General features: G+C 26.9%; 4 protein-coding genes across 4 annotated transcripts; 1 reads left to right on the forward strand and 3 right to left on the reverse strand.

Moving 5' to 3' along the window:
• The first annotated feature begins 1,571 nt into the window (after positions 1 to 1,571).
• LOC112720415 (indole-3-acetic acid-induced protein ARG2-like) lies at positions 1,572 to 3,452 on the forward strand. The gene is made up of 2 exons (XM_025771362.2): positions 1,572 to 1,728; positions 2,960 to 3,452. Exons 1-2 carry the CDS (start codon positions 1,646 to 1,648, stop codon positions 3,183 to 3,185), a joined length of 309 nt encoding a protein of 102 aa, XP_025627147.1. The 5' UTR covers positions 1,572 to 1,645; the 3' UTR covers positions 3,186 to 3,452.
• Positions 3,453 to 7,792: 4,340 nt separating this feature from the next.
• LOC112756460 (uncharacterized protein At5g01610) lies at positions 7,793 to 9,419 on the reverse strand. The gene is made up of 2 exons (XM_025805069.3): positions 8,809 to 9,419; positions 7,793 to 8,241 (listed from the first exon to the last, which is right to left on the reverse strand). The coding sequence occupies exon 1, from the start codon at positions 9,316 to 9,318 to the stop codon at positions 8,821 to 8,823; it is 498 nt and encodes a 165-aa protein (XP_025660854.1). The 5' UTR covers positions 9,319 to 9,419; the 3' UTR covers positions 7,793 to 8,241; positions 8,809 to 8,820.
• Positions 9,420 to 11,695: 2,276 nt separating this feature from the next.
• Positions 11,696 to 12,244, reverse strand: LOC112756469 (uncharacterized protein At5g01610). Its single transcript, XM_025805078.3, has one exon. The coding sequence runs from the start codon at positions 12,242 to 12,244 to the stop codon at positions 11,696 to 11,698; it is 549 nt and encodes a 182-aa protein (XP_025660863.1).
• Positions 12,245 to 13,296: 1,052 nt separating this feature from the next.
• On the reverse strand, positions 13,297 to 13,815 carry LOC112756480 (uncharacterized protein At5g01610). Its single transcript, XM_025805088.3, has one exon. The coding sequence runs from the start codon at positions 13,813 to 13,815 to the stop codon at positions 13,297 to 13,299; it is 519 nt and encodes a 172-aa protein (XP_025660873.1).
• Between the last annotated feature and the right edge of the window lie 2,606 nt (positions 13,816 to 16,421).

Below are 16,421 nucleotides of genomic sequence, written 5' to 3' on the forward strand. Positions count from 1 at the left end.
TGGCAACGTCCGACCTCTTTGGTGTTGAGATGTCGCCTGTCCGAGTTTCTCGTGAGGAGGTGGGAGGTAGTACCTGCAAGAGACTCCGATGCTTAAGTTAGTAAGGTCTTTGAGCAGGATTTTTGTATATTAGAACGTGAGTTATATTTGGGGAGTGCCAGTGTATTTATAGTAGAATTTGATTATTATCGCCCTAGTGACGATAATTCTATCTTATCTTATATCTTAGGAGTTTGTTGAGATCTAATCTTCTAGATGAGATAGAGATAATAAGAGTTTGTTGACTATCTAATTATTATAACCTAGTTAAGGTGGTTGCTATGGTGCCTACAAATGTTTGCCTAACTTCCTAAAACGGTTAAAAATTAATATTTAATTTTAAAAGTATAAAAATAAAAAATTATTAAATATTCAAAACTTATCATATTAAGTAAATTAGACAAAAGTTAAACACCATACCATAGGCATTATAGAATTCACCCCTAGTTAAATACTTGTTACATACAAACTCTAAAAGTATTGGTGTTTAAAATAGGTTTAATTACTTTGTTAGTATTATATTTTATCAATTTTTTAATTAGATTATATATTTTTATTTTTTTAATTCAATTCTTATATTATATTAGATTTTATAATTAAATATTTATTATAAAAAAAGTTGAAATTAATGAAATATATATAATAATTTAATTAATAATTTAATAAAACTACTATAAGAAGTGACAAAATAATTAAACTGGTTGAAAGAATTCATCTACTTAATAGAAATTTCTCCAGGATCCTTCAAATTATAAGACAGGAGTTTTTTGAAATGTAACTAAATACACTGAATTTTAACCATGAAACTGCCATTGAAATAAATACCATCAGTAATATGTATATATAATATATATTTGGGAACCCGTGATATGAGTCATGTTCACATAATATGGACCATGATAAAAAACGAAACTGTGACCACATAATTTTTTCCCTTTATCTCAAGACCACGGGTGGACATAAATAAATAAAAGTATGATATTTTTTTTTAATAAGTGTTATAAAGTGTGATTTTTCGTTGCACATTTTTTAAGTGAAACAAAGAAAAGCCATATGATAAAAGATAATATATAATAAAAATCACACTTAACAACATTAATTACTTAATACAAAAAAATTACAAAAAAATTGAGAAAATTAACACTCTTCGTGATAATCAACCATTAATATATACATGTGATAATGCTTTCCACATAATTATTAACAGAAAATCACATGATAATACTTTGATTTCTTTCCCATTCATTATTAGAGTCTTTAACAAAACTAGATACCTACCTTTTTCCTTTATTAATAACCTATCAGCACATCTATTGACTTCAACAATTTTGTACAAAACGTAACTACAAATGTAGACACATGTAGTAAAGTACTTCTAGCTAGATCAATAAACAAAATTAGCTAACATTAGACATTGAATTTGTTCAAGTTATTAAGATAGATCATTATAATTAGCTTATGTTAGTAGATTAAATTTGACGGAGCTATATGCATGTATGTTCATTGTCTTTATTTGCCTATAAAAACACCCCCACTAAAATATGTTCTCTTCACAACTTAACAGTAAAGTTTAATCACAAATCACAATTACAAATAATAATAAAACATGGCTAGCTCTTTTTTCACTAATAATGTGAAGTTTATCTCTGCTCATGTTCTTGGAGGATTCTCCATCTCTCTTATTACCAGGTATAATAAAGATTTTTAATCCCATTTCATGTGAAACTTAATTACCTAGTTTTTTACATTTTAGTCCGTACATGAATTTAGTCTACATAATTCTTAGATAGTGAAATTTTTTATATAAAGTTTAATTATATATTTGTTGTGTCTATAAAACAATTATTATTGTTTTTTTACATTTATCACTTAAAAAATTAAATAAATAAATTTATTGGTAAATAGTCTAAGGATTTTTACAAAATGAATAGTGTTAGTGGCTGCTTTATAATAATAAAAAAAATAATCGATATTATTGTTCAATAATAATATCGATTTTGCTAAAGATTAACAAAAAATAAACTAATAATCGTAAAAAAAGTTCAAAACATTCAAAATTTAAAATATAACACATCCAAAATCCAAAAACTAGACTCCAAAATTCACGTTGGATGATTATTGATTAATTTTTGTTATTTTCCTATCCTCGTACCTATTAATATAAGATAAATTAAATAAGTATATTTGTATATAAAGTTCACAACATTAATCTGTATTTGAATATATTAAATTATGATGTTAAATTATTTACAAATATTATATTGATCATGAATGAAAAATACATTCTATAAGTACCAAATATACTTGACATATGTAATTATTAAAAGGGTTAACTACCAATTTATTAATATTCGAAAGATTTAGCCGTTTGCAAAAAAAAAATGTTACTAACAAAATAAATTCAAAAAAATTAAAAATTACGACAAAATTAATCATTAAATATTATATTTTTATGAGTCACAAAAAAAATTTTGATCCAAATTTTTTGTCAATATTTGAATAAATATTTAAAAGATACAAAAAAAATTCAGGGCAAAATTTGATTTCTAATTTTTTTTTTTAGTTTTCAAAAAAGGTGGTCTTTCGAATTTTTTTTTAAAATTCACTTGACATAAATTTATCAAATTTTAAAGATGAAAATATTTAAATTTTATAGTAATGATTATAAAAATTTGCATCAAAATTTGATATATATTAAAGTATTTTTTAGAATATATATTTAATATCTAATTTTTGTTGTGTTTTAAAATTTTTTAAAAATCTATTTATCGTTAGTATTTTTTTAGCAAGATAAACTTTCAAATACCATGCATTTTAATAGTTTTCTCTTATTAATACAAATCCGAATCTCACAAAACAAGAAGGGTTTAATTAATTATACATTTATACTATGCTTTTTTTGTGTGTGGAGTATATATAGACGTACGTACGCGGTGGCAACAGCACAAAGTGTAGCAAGCGGAGGAAGAGCCACCATAAGTGGCAGCAAAATGGGGCCGGCGACGGTGGAAGAAAAGGTGGCAATTGCTAAAAAGGTGTCATGGATGCCGGACACTGTCACCGGTTACTACAAACCAGAAAACATCAATGAGATCGATGTTGCTGAGCTCAGAGCTTCACTTTTGACCAAAAAATTCAACAATTAATAATGATTATGTGACTCCAACAAAACATAGGTTATGATTACAACAATAAAATTCTGATTATGTTTCATGTATGATATACTAGTAGCAAAAGGTGATGAATTAGGACATGAAGATTGTGATTTAATATTTCAAGCATCGGTTGTGAACCTTACTTAATTGAACCTCTAGGCGAATATTAGCAACTCTTACTCTATTTTCTTTTTTCGGAATAAATACTCAAATTGGTATTCCAATTTCTATTGAATTATTAAATCGGTTTCTAACTCATTTTTATGTTCATGTATGTTATTTGACTCACGTTGATATGCATTGTTGACTAAAACGATGCATGGTAGATAATTTTGGGAACCTACTTGATTCAATGAAAATTTAAGCAACCAATTTGACTCGGGCATAAAGTTGAAGAAGTTAATTTGAACAATTACAAAAAAAAATGTTACGTTGGAAAATATGATTATTACGACCAAATAAAAAGTATACTAAGTATTTTAAATTTGAAACATTATTAAGTTTTTATCAAGACTACTTGGGCAACTGTTTGCATCGGAGTCATAGTTGATGAATTTGTCTTGTATTAGTGTTTGAAATGACTGGGAGTTGCATATGACTTTAATCCTATGACTTAAAGTCTATGGTTCTTGAACTTCTCTTGTGATAAATTTGAACTTAAGTCATTTAATTTTCTTAAATGCCACACAGTTTGCTCTTTCAACTATCGACAAAAATATAGTTTTCATAAATGCACGAAAACTTGACTATATAAACCTATGTCATGTCCTTCAAGCAAACATTTCAAAACATAACAAACGTCGGTGAAAATTATTTGATGCAATGATTTTGAGGTGTTTGTGCATCCACATGTTTTAAACATTTTAAAGAGTTTTGGAAGTGCACTAGGCACAGGATTCGGTGGTCAGAACCTTTGAATCACTTAATGGTCTAAGTAAAAAACATGTTTTTAGAGTTCTTTTATCAATTGTTATGTAGTTCTTGAACTAATTTTAATTACAAATCAACCCCATATATTTTATTTAATTATAAAAATAGTTTTTTATTTTATAAATTATTATTTTATTAATTATCAATTATATTTATTAACAATCAAATACAAAAATAACAACCAATTATATCCTTCATTCATCCTAATAATTCCAATTGATTAAAAAATTAACCTTGATCTCGTTACGTTCGTCCATGGCTTCCAAATCGTGTTTCCTTGAAATTCAATCGATTGGTTTTTCAAAACAATCGATTAAATGATAACTCAATCGATTGGTTTACACTATATCACAAAACAATCGATTGAAAGTTGCAAGGTAGAATGGTAAAAAGCTTAAACCAATCGATTGTTTATACTTTCCAATCGAATGAATGCCTCAAAACAATCGGAGTTCACGAAAACAACATGGATTTGCCAAATACAATCGATTGGAAAGTGATGACATTGAAGTTTTAGCCAAATTCTATCGATTGGTAATGTAATCCAATCGATTGGAAGGTGATGAAGTTGAATGTTTTGCCAATTTCAATCGATTGGTAATGGTACCCAATCGATTGAAATGTGCGGCTATTTCAATCTTGTTATCTTTTTAGAAATTATCTTATTATTCATCTATCTTATCTTTAAAATTCTATCTTCAATTTTTTCTGTTTTATTTTTATGTAGATAAACTAATCTTATCTTTTCCTTAATATTAACATTATAAATTGGTGAATAATCCATCACTAATTATTCAATCCCACCATTGAAATCGTGTATCATTTTCTTTGATTATAAAAAATTTAATTGTTTTTCTTTGGAACATCCATCTACTCAATATCCAATTTTTTTTTAATTTTTATCCGTCTATTTAATATCCACTATTTCTTCATCGTTAATCACAGTTGCAGCAATCAGCAAAGGTCCAATCAAGTTTTTTATTGTAGTGTTCAAAAAATAAACCATCGTTTTGATTACAACATCGAGGTCAGTGAATAGAATCTCTAATTTTGCAATTATTCTGTTGGATACTTTATTCGTGAAATTGATTGTGTAAGAAAAAAAAATTTTAAAATATCTTTTATTAATGCATAGAAATTGAGAAATACTAAAAAGTAAATAGATGTTATTATTTTTTATTATTAATTAATTAGCTAGCAATCAGCGACGGACCTAGAGGGGGTGAGTAGTGACCCGGACACCCCAAAATTTTAAGAAACTATACTTATCTATAACAATTTATATTAGGAATACAGAGAGTTAGGTGTCGATCATTTTTTTCCTATTTTACCCCTATTTTACCCCATGACAAAATGATGTAACTGCTCGTTAAGATATTCTTATTGGATGTAAATTATTGTTACAAATATTTTTATTAAGATATGTTTTGAAGGAATAAAAATAGAATAGTACAATAAAGATTAATTTTTTAAAAAAAATTTACACTAATAATTTTTCTCTTCAAATTATTAACGTACTTTTCTAAGATACTCTAAGTACCTACACAATATATAATATCAATTAGCATTCAAATTTAGGTTCCAATATTGTTATTAACGAGAGAGGTTTATTAATTTTTTTTAAAAAAAAATACATACAATAAGTTTTGTATCAATATATCATGATTCATTTTAAAAATAATATTTATTCATCTAGGTTATAGAGTGTCTTGAAAAATCATATTTAAATAAGTATTTTATTTTTTAACTATTTTATATTTTTAGATTAAAAACTTTGTATTTTTTTATTCAAGCTTTATTTTTAAATTTTATTTTTTAACTTTGAACGGTAATTTTTTCTGCGTCCCCATAATGCTCTTACCCTAAGAAAAAAATAATTTCAGTATATTTTTATTATCATGTTAAGAATATCAAATAATAAGAGTTATGAAATTTTACTATACATGCATATACCTTTGACATATTTTTCTTTTTTGGTGCAGATCTTATTGTTGGAGATACTGGTTTGTCCATATTGATCTTGATGTGGAACGGATCATCGTGGGTAAAAGACATATGATCCAGCAAGATACTGGTAAAATTAAAGATAAAATTTTAAAGATAAGATAGATGAATAATAAGATAATTTCTAAACAGATAACAAGATTGAAATAGCCGCAGATCACATTTCAATCGATTGGGTACCATTACCAATCGATTGAAATTGGCAAAACATTCAACTTTATCACCTTCCAATCGATTGGATTACATTACCAATCGATTGAATTTGGCTAAAACTTCAATATCATCACTTTTCAATCGATTGTATTTGGCAAATCCAACGAGATCAAGGTTAATTTTTTAATTAATTGGAATTATTAGGATGAATGGAGGAGATAATTGGTTGTTATTTTTGTATTTGATTGTTAATAAATATAATAGATAATTGATAAAATAATAATTTATAAAATAAAAAACTATTTTTATAATTAAATAAAATATACGGGATTAATTTGTAATTAAAATTAGTTCAAAAACTACATAGCAGTTGATAAAAAAATTCTAAAAACATGTTTTCTACTTGGACCACTAAGGGTGTGTTTGGCAACCACGTTCAAAGAGAAAAAGTACGTTTAGATATTTTGAAAGCTGTAATTTTTGGTTTGGCAAATTTTTGGATCATGAACGCAGAAGTGATTTTGCATTCAAAACCACGTTTTCAAGAAGCAACAATTTTAAGCTTCTGCGTTTCACCAACAGGCATCAATACTCAATCTTTATTTATCTTTTACCAATTTTATCCTTTATGTATACTATTGTATTATTTATATTATTTTTGTTTATATGAACTATCTTTTTCTATTATTTACTATTTTTTATTAATTATTTATTTGATATTATACACTTTTATAATTATAATTTTTTTGTATTATTTTTATTTTTTTAATATAATATATTGATCCTATTAAGAAAATAAATTAAACAAAAAATGAATTCTAAATAATAATAATAAAAAATTATAACATACTAAAAAAGAGTACTAAGAGTACTAAAAATATACTATATAAAAAATATCATAAAATTTTTTGATTTATTTTAATTACTACCAAAATAAATATTTAATTTTTTATTATTTTTAGTACTCTCTAAAATTTATATTTTGTTAGTTTTAATTAAAAGTATATTTTGCCAATTTTTATATATTATTTTTATTTTAGTGTATAAATATTAATTTTATTATAGAATTAATTAATAAGATTTATTTAAATATCTAAATTAAAATAATATACAAAAATTATTTAAGTTGATGTCTATTTTAGTAATTTTATATCTAAAAGTGATTTTGAATAGTATAATCCAAACAACATTTATTTTACTATAATCCATTTTGATATAAATATTGCCAAACATAAATCACTTAACACAAACTTACTTTTCATCAAAATCAAATTTGCAAAATCAATTTTATTCAAACTCTCGTTTACAAACTGTAATCCAAACACACACTAAGTAGTCCAAAGGTTCCTGAACCACCGAATCCTGAGCCTTGCAAGCTTGTCCAACGATTGCAAGGCGTGATATTGGTGAATGGGTTATGCGAGTAGTTAGCAAAATCTGGGTAGTTTTTAGGTCCATCATTATCGCATTAAGCAATGAAATGAAGTTTACACTATTTGGAATTCCAGATATTTTGATCCACAACACTTTGTACACCATCTTTATTGCATTATTAAGTCATCTCCACCAAACAGACAGATTTTGACAAATTACATTTTGACATTTCTGATTTCTAAGTAGTTATTATGACTATTTCACACTTTATATATACTATTATTCTAAAATAAGTTTGAGAATTTTTCTCAAAACCTCCCTGTGCCACACTACAATTAAGTTGCTTAACCAGAGAATTTATACAGGTAAACAACCTCCATCAGAATAAAACATCAGTGATTGATTCCCATATCCCCTTCATACAAATTGATTAATATAAGCTACAATTGCAATTTAACATGCCATTATAATAGTCCTGTTCTTCAAGACACTAAGCAAAACCACTACACTGTATTTATTTTGTGGTTAAATGCCAGATCTAGAAAGAGCATTGCAGTGAAAACGAAAATGTTCCAATCCTTATTCCCTGGTGAATATGATCAAATTAACCAAATTAATTAAGCTTTTTAACAGTCCAAAGGCACAGAATAATGAATCACACAGAAGGAAAAACAGCTTAGGAAAATACCACATGAACATACAAAAGGCCCCTTCCCCTTTTTGTTACAGCAAGCATAGTTCATCATGTTTGAATCCATACAAAAAAATAGCATTTCAACAATCAAAAGTGACTCTATAAACATGTCAAGCTGTCAACATCATTGTAGCAAATACTGACAAAATTCTGACTCTCTATACTATTGTTTAAGAGAAATTCTTGTGGATTTTGTGATTATGTCACAGCATGACAGCAAGTAGAATAACAAATTTCTTATTCGATTCAATTTTAACAATAGCGGAAAGAAGTACCTAAGAATCCCTCAAGTTTTTTTTTTTTTTTTTTTTTAATTTTAACATAATAATAACCTAATTATCAAGCAAGAACATACACAAAATAAACCACCAATCAAAACTATGCAATTGATTTACGATAACAGTATTCAACACAAATCCACAGAGAAACCTAATTAAATTTCTGAAAAATAAATTATACTTTTTTTAATTTCTACGATGACGAAACCGAAGGATTCCTCAACTTAAGCTTCCTCATTCGGAATTCGTCGTCGCAGTTCAATCCGCAACCGCACCGTGGCGACACGAAGAAGTTATCAAGCGGGAACGAAGCGGAGGCGATTCCAACGGAGAAATCGAGCTCGTCGCCGTTACGCACGACCTCGACGATGTTAAGCCAGAAGAAGAGGACCTTAACGGAGACGCCGTTGAGCTCCGTTAGCTTGTCTTTCGAGATAAGGCCACTGATCGTTGATTTGTAGCTAAGCTCGTAGGAACCTTCCAGAGAGAAGCTGCAGGTTCCGTTTAGGAACGCGCGGAATTTGCCCGTGGATTCGTCGAGTTCGTAGCCGGTTATGCCTTCAGGGAGAATTCCCGAGGGGAAATCGTAGCTGGCGAGAGCCTCGTATGCGGTAGGTTCTCCGGCGACGAAGGAAGTGGTGAGCAGCGGAGAGAGTAGGAGGAAGAGAAGAATGGCGGTGATCGGAGCCATGGCGGTGTTTTTTTTTTTTGGGATGGAAGGGTTTTTGGTTCAGTATGAAATGAAACTATGAATGAAGAAAGAAAGAAGTGGGGACTGGGGTTTAACAAAACGACGTCGTTTCGTTTGTTTGGTGGATTCAATTAAATGGATCTGACTGTTTGGTATGTGACTCATGACACAGCTGTGTTAGAATTGGATTACCATGTTTTTTTTGTTGGCCCAAAATGAGCGTGATTTTCATCGTAAGAATGCATTGATTAATGAATGGTTTAAATCTAAAAATTTCAATTAATTTAAGGAAAAAAGGCATATAAGTCATTGACAAATACATTTATGACAAAATTTAAATACAAAAGAGTCTCTGATTTTAACAAACAAAGAATAATTTAGTCTTTCCGTCTATTTACCTTTCATATACCAAACAGAACTAGTTAATGTGACTGAAACAGTGTCCAGGTGTCTGTTACAGTGTCACGTTAGAAGGGGAATAAATTTCGAAGGACAAATAAGTCATTGACTTCATTTTGCAAATAATGTTCGAAGGACAAATAGGTCATTGAGAATTTAATTCATTATACTTCTATATGTATCATATATTACTATCTAATTGAAATATATTATGTATCATATATTACTATCTAATTTAATAATCAAATGTGTCACATGACACTCTTATTAAAATTGAGAAAAATCTTTTTTTTTTCAAAATTAATAAACTCCTTTATTAAATTCTCTCATCTACCTCTCCATTTTTCTATTTCTCTCTACTATTTTTACTCTATATATAATTATATTTTATATTAGTAATTTGACAAATCAAAATATGTCATTCGATATTTTTTTGCAATTAAAATATTTTAAATATAAAAATATACACATTAAATTATTTTAAATTTTAGATAACGAATATTAAAATTAATTATTAATAAAAAATTAGACTTTTTCATATAAAAATAATAAGTAAAAATCTTATTATTTAATTTTTTATCTGCAGATATCTTGGTCTTTTTAGTTAGAGACTTTTGTCAATTTACGACTTTTTTGTAAAAGTAGTTTGATTTTATAAATCTTTTGTGCCATGTATAATTTATACTGTTAGAACAAAGTGAACTATAATTTAAAAAAAAAATTATTCTCGTAATGTTATTATAAATAAAAATACTAGTTCTAATATAATACACAAATGCACTAATGCTAACTTAATACATAAATGATACACAAATGAACTAATGCTAACTTGATGCATAAATGAACTAATGCTAACTAATGTTACTAGTATGATGAAAACTGAACTAAATAGATGGAAGGACTAAATTGTTCTCCATTTATTAAAGTCATTGACTTTTTTATATTTAAATTTTGTAAGAGATGTATTTGTTAAAAATTTAAAAAATCAAACTCTGTCTTTTTCCCTTAATTTAATAAAAAAGATCCACTACTTATGCAAAAAATGAGAAACCCCCCCCCCAAAAAAAAAAAATTCCCCATTTTAGGATCTGAAAGAGACTAATAAATAATTACAGCATAATTGAATATTCTTTTTTTTGTCACATTTTCAATCCTAAATCCACTTAAATTGTCAAAAAGAATTAGAAACAAACATGACCATGGAGTCCGGCCATATTTTCCCACCTAAACCAAGCACCTGGAAAGTGATACCCATGTGATCATCAGCTTCGGATGTCTAAGCTGCGAAATGTTTTCAATTATCATCATTTTGATGATTTGTATACGGAATCGACAGAATTCTCTTCTCCGTTAAATAAGATTCACGATTAATATGAAATAGATATCACAGTTCATCCATTGATAAAAAAATGTACATTAACTCGATGTATAAGATCGATCAACCATCTAACGATTCGCAATATCATTTTCACGCGAAAATATCATCACGGTTGTCACTCTCCAAGTTACACTTATTAAAAGGAAAATAAAAATAAACTATACACATACATGCTTAATCAAATGTACTTTCCACTTTCCACATAAATCATGTGTAAAAGGACAACACAAACTAATAAGTACAAGAAAACATGTTAAGTTAGTGAAGTATAATATGATCCATTTTATGTGTAATTATATTAAGATTTCGTCACTCAATACATATTGTGACATTCAATCATTAAGTGTGACAAATACTTCAATTTATGATAAAATCAATTGATTGGCAAACTCACAAAAAATTCTCTAAACAAATCTCATAAGAACTTATGAAGAGAACCATAAAAGGCTATTAAAACAAACCTTGTCCCTTTCACTATGTTGATATGGAAGATGAAGTACTAAAAAGTAAAAACATCCAAATACAACATCAAAACCATGAATGATATAATCTTATTTAACACACCTAATTAACAAGTTCTCTCCGATCCAACAACCCTAATTAAGAAGACATAACATAATCATGTGATGACATGTTCCCATGATGAATGACCTTGTTAGCCAAATTTACACAATCAAATCCACAACCACAAGTGGGAGACTCATAGAAATTACTAACCGCAAAATCAGCAGATGCAATCCCAACCGAGAATTGTAACTCATCATCAACACGTGTCACCGACACAATGTTCAACCAAAGGAACAAAACCTTAACCTGAATACCACTTAAGCTAGAGATCTTGTTCTTGGTGATGACACCTGTTATGGTTGACTTATAGTTCATATCATAGGACTCAATCTTGAACGTGCAAGTGCCATCCAAGTAAGCTTTGAAGTTACCCGTGGAAGGGTCTAATTCGTAGCTTAGAACACCGTTTGGGAGAAGCCCAATTGGGAAATTGAATTTTTGAAGAACATCATAAGCAGTTAAGGTGGTTGTGTTTTCTTCATTAGAGGATAATGATGGGGTTGAGAGGAAGATCAGGATCAAGGTTGTGAGAAATATTAGATTTTGGAATATGGGTTTTGCTTGAAAATTGATAGTACCCATTTTTTTCTTTTGGGTTTATGAGTGTGTTACTGTGTTGTGAGTGTGAGGAACATTTTAATTGATGATGGTGTTACTTGGATTCTTTACTTTGTTGTTATTTTCTAGACCGTAGATTCCAACTACCATAATGGATGGTGATATTTTAGTTCCTAGTGGACACGTGGAAAGACCAAAAAGCATAGATAAATTTTAATTTTCTCCACACACACACGAGTTTGACTAATTGACTAATAGCAACTCGTTTAGGTTTGGGTTGGGTCCATTATTTGAAAAGGGGTGTGTTTTGTAAGCATAAAAAAATAATTGTAAAAATTTACGTTTAGTTATTTTTATGTAAAATTATTAACTAATTTATTATTAGATAATTTATATATTTAATTAAATTATTATTTGATAATTTTAATTAATAATTTTATGTATAATTTTTTACTAAAAATATTAGATACAAAATTTTATATAATATAATTTATTCATATATTAATATTTCTTTTTAATGAATTAAAATTTTCCAAGTAATAATTCAACATGATTAATTTAAATATTAAAGAAGTATAAAATCCCATAAACTCTATTTCTATAAAGCTTAGATAACATGTATATGAAGTTAAAGAAATGTAATCATAGAAAATACTTTATGAGAGTATGTAGCTTGTGCGGCTATCGAAAATACACGTATCTATACATAATACTGAAAAGAACAACTACACAATTACTTAGAATATTCTTTTTTTTTTAAATATTACATTAATTATATGAGGCATCAAAGGACGGAAAGTATTATATTTTATTTTAAGTAGCATTTCTTGGTAGATACAATTATTTAATGTTACGATATTATATAGTACCGACTTTATAGAAAAAGGGAAAATGAAATAAAAAAATTGAAAAAAACGCCAAAAGCTGCAACGATGTGCTCAATGTAGAAGTGGGGGTGTTTGATAAATGATAAGAGCAAAGACAAAATAAAGCGATGCTAAATAAATACATTGTAATTTGTAAGAAGAAAAATGATAACATATGATAAGATATTAATTTAAATGCAAAATGTTGAATTAAATTGAAGAGAGGGGAAGAGTGTTAACAGTGACACAATCGAATCCACAGCCACACTGAGGACTCTCATAGAAATTTTCAACTCCAAAATTGGCAGAAGCAATACCAACAGAGAATTGAATCTCATCGCCGTCACGTTTGACTTCAACTATGTTGAGCCACAAGAGAAGAATCTTAACACTAACACCCTTAAGATTATAGAGCCTACCTTGTGTTATAACACCGGTTATGGTGGACTTGTACTTTAGGGTGTAACCTTCAATAGAAAACGAACACGTGGCATCCATGTATGCAGCGAACTCACCGGTTTCTTTGTTGAGTGCATAGCCAATTATACCCTTTGGGAGAAGACCGACAGGGAAACCGTATTGTTGGAGAACATCATAGGCTGATAGCTTCTCATCTTGTTGAAGTTGGTGTTGGTGGTGTTGAATTGAAGAAGCATGTGATGATGATGATTTGAGAGAGAAGAGGAGGAAGAGAAGGGTGAAGAGGAATTTGGTGGTGATTGAAGACATGGTTATTGTTAGTGTGATGGAAATTTCAAGTTAGGAAGGTTAGATTTAAATTTCAAGAGATATTTTGGATTTGTTTTTGTTGTGGGGAGATGAATGTCGTGTTATATAAAATATAAATGGGAAAGTGAGAAGAGAGGAAGGGATTCTTCGAGCTCAGGTTCGGTGGAAAAGTCAAAATAATAATAATAAGAAAAAAAATATCAAGGCCATAATCATTAATTTTATTTTTTTAATTTACTTTATTTTGTCTAATAATTTAATAATATATTTTATTTTATTTTTTTAAAATATTAATAATTAATTAATAATAACTTTTGATAATTTTTTAATATTTTTTTAATAATTTTAAATTAATTATATAAATTTTAGATATTTTATTTTTTATTAAATTTTTATTAGAATATTCTTATTAATTAAATAAATTGATTTTTTATTTTAAATAAAAATTTATTTATTTTATAATAATATTTTAAAAAATTTAATTATTTTATAAAAAAGTTTATTAGTGATATATTTGTCTAACATATATATTAAAAATAAAAAATACTTTTTTTAGATATTGGGTCTTAAAATTCAAAAAACAATTAAACAGAAATTATCTTAGAAAAAATAATTTTAATGAAGTCTGCATGAAAATTTAAAAAAATATTTATTTATACAACAAAAATAATTTTAATAAAATTTAACAAAAACAAATTTGTTAGAAAATTATCTTTAAAATTTATCGGAGATAATTTAGTGTTGAAAAATAAAACTTTTTTAATAACTATTATTTTCACACACACACAAAATAAAAATTGTTTCTATATAGACATCAATCTTGCTACATTAAACTAAGGTCTACTAGGAAAATATATTTTATACAAAATATATTCAAATAAAAATCAATTATTATGTTTCTGCATATTCATGTGTGTTATTTTTTATATTTTTAATATATATTTTATATTTAATATTGATTTAATGGCTAATGTTTTTTATAAAAATATAATAGTTTAATTTTTTGTTCTTAAACTTTAAAAAAAAAGTATTTCTATTTGATTCTATTTTATGATGTTTAATATCTTAAATAAAATTTATTTATGACCTACTATTTTAAATAAATTTTAATTTTAATAAATTTAAAATATGATTTTTTTGAAAAAAAAAACTACACTAATATTTAATTCGGAAGTAGTTAAGCACATCCTAGATTGAAAATATACCTTTTTTCATGAAAAGCAAAAAGTTTTTTTTTTAATTGTTTAATTTTGGGTGCATCTTTTTTCTCAATTGTTTGTACGAACTTCACCTTCATCTTCAACATGACAATCATCCGAGGGACCAGCCCCATTGTTTTGCTGAGCTATTCACTCCAACTTTAATCTTTTTTTTTATTTTTACGCATGGTATAGATCTGTATCTACCATTATTAATTAATATATATTCTAATAATTGCGAGAAACTCGCGTAGCACGTGAGAGATGTGCATTTTGAGAAAAAGGGCTTTGTCTGTATCAGAAAACGAGGCACAAAATTTAAAGGAATTACAAATTAAACGCCCATATACAAACTTTATAAAATATAAGATTATAAGGTAATATATAATATAAGTTGGGTTTAATTAACATATGTTTTTATTATTGGTAAAAAAATTTAAATATTTTATTTTAATATATAACTACATAATATTTGAATTGAAAACTAATTTTTGTATATTTTTAAATTTTTTTAATTAATAATTTTAACATATATCCTTAAATCAGATGTTAGCAGTTCACTAAATTCATATAAATCTGACAATATGTAATATTTAACTAGCTTTTCTGTATTCTCGTGAAATAATCACTAATGTCTATAAGATAGTGATAAATAAAAATATCTTTCAAGTATTTATTTTATTAATTGCTGTTGATGTCAATCAAAAGATGAATATATAGGTAAAAAGTAGGACTGCATATACATGGGATAATATTCTTGTATTTGCGGTAATTATTTATATTTAATTTGAATTTTGTGGATATTATTCTATTTACAAAGTCATTTGATAGGATCATATCAAATTTACAGATAGAATTAGATAATAAATTTGACAGTAATATGATATATCTGTAAATTTAATTTATAGATTTGCATATTTATATGTCTTATATAAATAGCATAGATTATAATATCTTGTTTTTAATTTTTTATATTGTACTTCAATTTAGAATAATTAAATTTAGATATTGTGTTATTATTAATTTTTTTTGTTATTTAAAAAAATTTTGATTGATAATATTTTAAGAGTAAATAACCTTAAACATATGTGAAAAAATAAATTTTTTGGACATTTTTTTGTGAAAACAATCAAATATGGCCTTAAAACAATTTTTTTTTAATTATGCCGATATACCCAATATTCGATCTGATCTGAAAAAATGCGGATATCGTACCGATTCGATGAGTGCAGTGCTAATCGGATAGAATTATAGGCTATATCCAATCCGAGCGGATCCGATCCATGTGCAGCCGAAGTAAAAAGAAGGGTAAGTACGATTTTGGTCCTTAAAGTAGGGACTGAAAATTTTTTTCATCCCCAACTTTTTTTGGCTTACAAATCATCCCTAAGGTTTAACTTATTTTTA

Source organism: Arachis hypogaea, chromosome 2 (genome assembly GCF_003086295.3).
Source record: "Arachis hypogaea cultivar Tifrunner chromosome 2, arahy.Tifrunner.gnm2.J5K5, whole genome shotgun sequence".
NCBI lineage: Eukaryota > Viridiplantae > Streptophyta > Magnoliopsida > Fabales > Fabaceae > Arachis > Arachis hypogaea.